Here is a 5,000-nt window from a genome sequence, read left to right on the forward strand (position 1 = left end):
AGAAGAGTTCTAACTTGTGAACTAACTTGCAGTTATCTTCTATGTAAAGGGCAAAGGATTGACTCTTGACAGTTAAAGAGAATATCTTACATTTTGTTTGAACTGGTTCATATTTTCACAACCTATCTAGTTGAATAAATGATTGTTTTCACATTACTGTCGATGTCGGAGAACACTTGCTAAACTTAGGTCATGAAATTTTGCAAAAGGTCATGGAAAAAGTCATGGAAAGTCATGGAATTTTAACAGGTCAAAAGTGTACGAACCCTGAAATTGAAAAGGATGTGTTAAAGTGAGAAATTCGTTCTCATTTACTTTTAATTTGGTGACAAGTTGTGACATGGTCGAAGGGAATTTAGATTATTGTTTTTCATTCTATTTGCTTCGGCTTTCATCGAGCGGTTTTACAAAGACTACGGCAAATAAAGCATCATTTTAAAGATTGAATGAACGAAAGAGGCAACACACAGCTTTGAAGGAAGTGTTGGTTTATAATTATCCTCATTTTAACTTGTTTCAATCTGTCAGATTCTTACCTGAGATTTAAAAATTATCACATTACCCGCACCTTCCTATTACCCGCAGCAACCGCATTACCCACGGGTAATCGGCCGGAAATTACGGTACTCCAGTATATGCAACATTTCGCGTACACTAGACGCATATTGCACTTTTTGAGAAAAACCGATCTCTGTACTCACTTTGACACAGAAATGCAACAAGCAACGGCGTCTGGTGAAAAGAGTTTGCACACCCAGAGAGATATGTTCCCAAAGACTCTTACCTTGCAGTTGGATTTTGACAAAACGCTCAAGACTCCTAAAGTCTCTTCGCAGGACTCCTACTTTTGTGCGAAGCTGAAAACGCACCACCTGGGTATGTACTGTGCAAGGGACGACCACATTTATTATTTCCTATATGACGAGACTGTTGGCACCACGGGACCAAATGAAGTCATATCGCTGTTGGACCATTTACTTCTTGAACTTGAAAATAAGCTCGGAAAACATGATCACCTAATTATTTGGTGTGATAATGCCCCTGGGCAGTTCAAGGAATGTTTCTTATTCTTCTACCTCTACTTTATAGTACGACGTGGGCAGTTGCTGAGGGCAGACTTGAAATTTCTGTTAGAAGGTCACACTTACTCTGTCTGTGATAGATGCTTTGGAACTATACAAAATGTTTTCCAAAGGCACGAAATTATTGACATTCCAAGGAAATGGGCAACTGTCTTAGAAAACGAGGGGCTATCGAACGTCATAGTTAACTGGGTTATGCTGGATATGATAAAAGACTATAAATCGTTCAGTTGAAATGAGGACTTGGAGAGGGAAAGATTTGAAGTTAAAAACATCGCCTGGCTTAATTTCGGTTACGGTGAAACAGTCGACGACAACGGAGACCTTCAATTCATACATCATCCAGACAATGTCTTTGTAAGATTTGAAATGGATTCTAGACAGTTTCCAAGGAAAATTTCCTTCCTAAAGAAAAAACAATGCATGGAGCTTAGGCCAGAGCTTCTCACTACTGTGAGACGAGAAAGAAGGGCAATCCGCGAGGATGTTAAACGATCTTGTGTTAAACTAGCCCAGAAGTACTTATCCCAACCTGCTATTCGATTTTATGAATCATTGCCAAGTTCGACAAGTGAAGAAAATGAAGGCGGTGAACTACAGTAAAGACATATTTATAGGTTTTTTTTTTCGCTTGTTATCACTTTGAATGTAGGTTTCTTTAGGTCTATGTGTACTGTGTGAATAAAGTTAAACTATGATGAAACATTAACTTTATCGTTACTTTCTTTGTGTTCTCGGCGATTTGAACGCAACGTTTTTGATAACTATACAGCCCATGCTTAACGGGTCAACCAACTGCTCGGGAAACTAACAACCGAGAGAAACGAAGAAGTTAGAGCTGAAAAAATATTTAACATCTCGTTTTAATTTCATTCGGTATCAAGATCTCTCATCTAAAGGCTGTTGTAAATAAACGTCGAAGACAATTTTCAAAAATGCTAGACATTTAAATACCATACTGGTAGATGGACAATTAGCTAAAACGGTCAATCACAGGTCATTTAATGTAAATGATTTTTTAAAGGTTGGGTCATACTTTCGCACGGTGATCGTTCTTGAAGATCAAATCTGCTCGGCTAAACGAGTCTCTAGGATTTCGAAGATTTCAAAATCTTGATACGAGATTAGGCCTTGCAACTGAAGAATCCCTAGATTTAGTTTTTTTCCTTTAATGCAATCTTAAAAATGCACAAGATGTAGAAAAAGTTGAAATTTAATTAGATAATGGTCATCAATGGTCGATTGAAACATGTCTTGCAAACTTTGGTTTTTTTTTACGAATTAACTAATAGTCAATAAGTAGCTACATTTATAGGGTTTTGTAGCATGGTCTGCCCGGCCCGTGAGGGTTCTCGGCACGACGTTATAGTTGGAAAACTGAGCTCGCGACTCCAATTTCTTGAATTGTAAATGTTACCCTCACCATCCTCCTTTTGCACAGTGGAACCTCGCTGTATGGACACCCGCTTAATTAATCTGTTTTCCGAGCTGACAAACTCTTAAACATCGTGAACCGCTTGCTAATTACCCTGTTGAAATAATGACAGATTTTTATTTGTTAATTCGATGTTATCACATGCACACACAAAAAAAGTTTCAAATTGGCGTGACATGCTTTCTTCGGGTGTTTGACTATTCTACATTCAATTCTATCTATTTTCTTTTCTTTAATTACTACTGCGGTTTCGTCTGATCACACAGACCCTTGGGATTGTAACAAGAAAAGCGAAAGGCATTAGTTTTATTCTAAATGCTTACAGTCCAAATCATCTTGAAATCGAATGGGCTGTGAACAGAAAAATTCACCCACAAAGGAACACGCATGGTATAACAGAACTTTGCTTTGAAATATATCCAATGTTTAATTTTGGGCCGGGCTCACAATTTGACCGATTAAACACATGTCCATGACGTTTTTTTCTGAGAGCTCGCGCGTGTATTACCGAGTTCCACTGTATTCATTTGAAAACAGCCGTCCCGAGCCTGACGATAGGTTTCTACGATCAATGCTATTTAAATAATACATCAGGAAAACAGAAGTCATATTTCAAACCAGTTTTTTAATTTTTATCACACTGTCCATCTTCGTTACTTTACAATATCAATGCTGATCTGTTCCACTGAGTTCTCAGAGTTCAAAAGAAAAAGCCATTGAATCTATTCAGTTTTTCTTCGAGAGGATAACCATGTCATATTTCAAACAAGCGAATCTTCTTTCACTTTCAAGGCAGTGAGCGTTGTGTTCGTTTTGTAATCGCTCTAATTCATTGACATTACTGAAGTTACCATTTTTAACCTCTAAACGTATAATGTGCAATTTGTTCTGAATTTCATCACAGTACTGACATGTATCTATCCTGGCCTTTCTAAAGTCCTCATTAAAGATGTTTCTAAAGGTGGAAAAACTAATTACAGGTCCCTTATTTTTTTAGCTTTGAACGGTTTGTTTTTAGATTTGGGTTTACTTTAACAAATTCTCTCTACATCTTGTGCATAGAGTTCGACAGTCAAAGTATTGTTTTCGAGTTCTTGATCTTCTGTAGTGAGATTCAGTCGCCCTTTTGGAACAAATGAAGTCAGTTACAGCCCCCCTCGCTTCTGGCAAAAGTTATTTCCGTGTCTTCCTCTCATGTCTTGTTGGATAGAGACACCATCCACCTCTAATTTCTTAAGAACTTGGAGTTTGAAAAGCCCCTCTGCAAACTCTTCCTAGCATTGGTACCTTGTAAGTAATTGTTCTGCGCCCACTAGGACAAACTCTGACTTCCATTAGTCCTGAAAGAACATAATTTTGTTCGTTGTAACTTTTTTGATAAAAAGCTGTTCTCAAATCCCGTATCATTCGTCGACATTCAATCCGACGCATCAAGCAACCCTTATCACACGAACATAACAAAGACATTGCCTCTGTGTCTTTATAGGGTCTGTTTTTTCTGGCATTGATCTTTTTCCATTTGCGAGTGTAAATCTTCTTCAGTTTAAGATCCCTTTTCTTCCGCCCTCTTTCCACTAAACTTGCGAGAGGAACTCCGTCTCCGAAATATCTCCAAGACGTCTCTGCATTGAAGCGATAAACTAGCTTATTTAAGTCGCAAACTCGCTGATCGCATGAACTAGAAATCGACGCCTGTGGTGTGTCTGACAAAGTAGAAGCCCAGGCTATTTCCCCTATTTGACTTGCAAGAAAACGATTTATGAACGTGAGCAATGAGTTCTGCATTTATAGCGACCAAAACAAAATCGTATTACTGCTAGAAAATACCACAAACCACAAGAAGATAACACGCATGTGTCACGCCCTCAGCTTGTGCGTAACTTGTTCAAGGACTGGCCTTCTTATCAGATTTAACTGCAGACTCTCACTAATTCGGCCAACGGACACTAAATCTGGGCTCCAAGAGCACATTTATAGAAACTTTACCTCTTTATTACTGACAGTTCAGTGATTAGGTGATGACAATTTGTGTATGAAAGTCAGTTTTCTGTTTGGGGAGTTTAAAAACAGCAACGGTTTAATTACGTTATCTTCAATTGGACAATTCAACACAAAATAAAATACCGTAACATGTAACAAAAGAAAAGAAAGGAAAGTTTGCGAAGCAAAGCCTCACAAAAGTTTTCAGAATTGTACATTTTTTTGTGTAGTCTTTTTTGAAATATAGTATTGCGTAAAAATTGTCTATCATTTTAAAACAGTGATTAGTATACGATCTGTTTCATTTTTTGGTGATGTCAGCCTGAAACTACTGAAACTGTTCTTAAATTGATCTTGTTTTTAAGAGACTGATAGAAACATTATTAGGGAATTGCATGGTACATAATTCTTAAGTTAGAAAGGTCGTACAGTTAGAATCAGACGCTGCATGACGGACGTGATGCCAAACAAGTAAAAATGTCAACACGTGACAATTGCGAGGA

The 5,000-nt window shown here is 37.8% G+C and overlaps 1 protein-coding gene across 1 annotated transcript in view; it reads left to right on the forward strand.

The window, feature by feature from the left end:
* The window catches only part of LOC138036725 (uncharacterized), a 3,993-nt gene extending 3,729 nt beyond the window's left edge, over positions 1 to 264 (forward strand). Inside the window, exon 3 of the mRNA XM_068882827.1 lies at positions 1 to 264. This exon is cut by the window's left edge and continues 853 nt beyond it. Within this exon, the coding sequence (XP_068738928.1) occupies positions 1 to 20 (20 nt within the window). The 3' untranslated portion in view covers positions 21 to 264.
* Positions 265 to 5,000: the final 4,736 nt, after the last annotated feature.

The sequence above is a fragment of the Montipora capricornis genome, unplaced genomic scaffold, assembly GCF_036669925.1.
Source record: "Montipora capricornis isolate CH-2021 unplaced genomic scaffold, ASM3666992v2 scaffold_498, whole genome shotgun sequence".
Taxonomy (NCBI): domain Eukaryota; kingdom Metazoa; phylum Cnidaria; class Anthozoa; order Scleractinia; family Acroporidae; genus Montipora; species Montipora capricornis.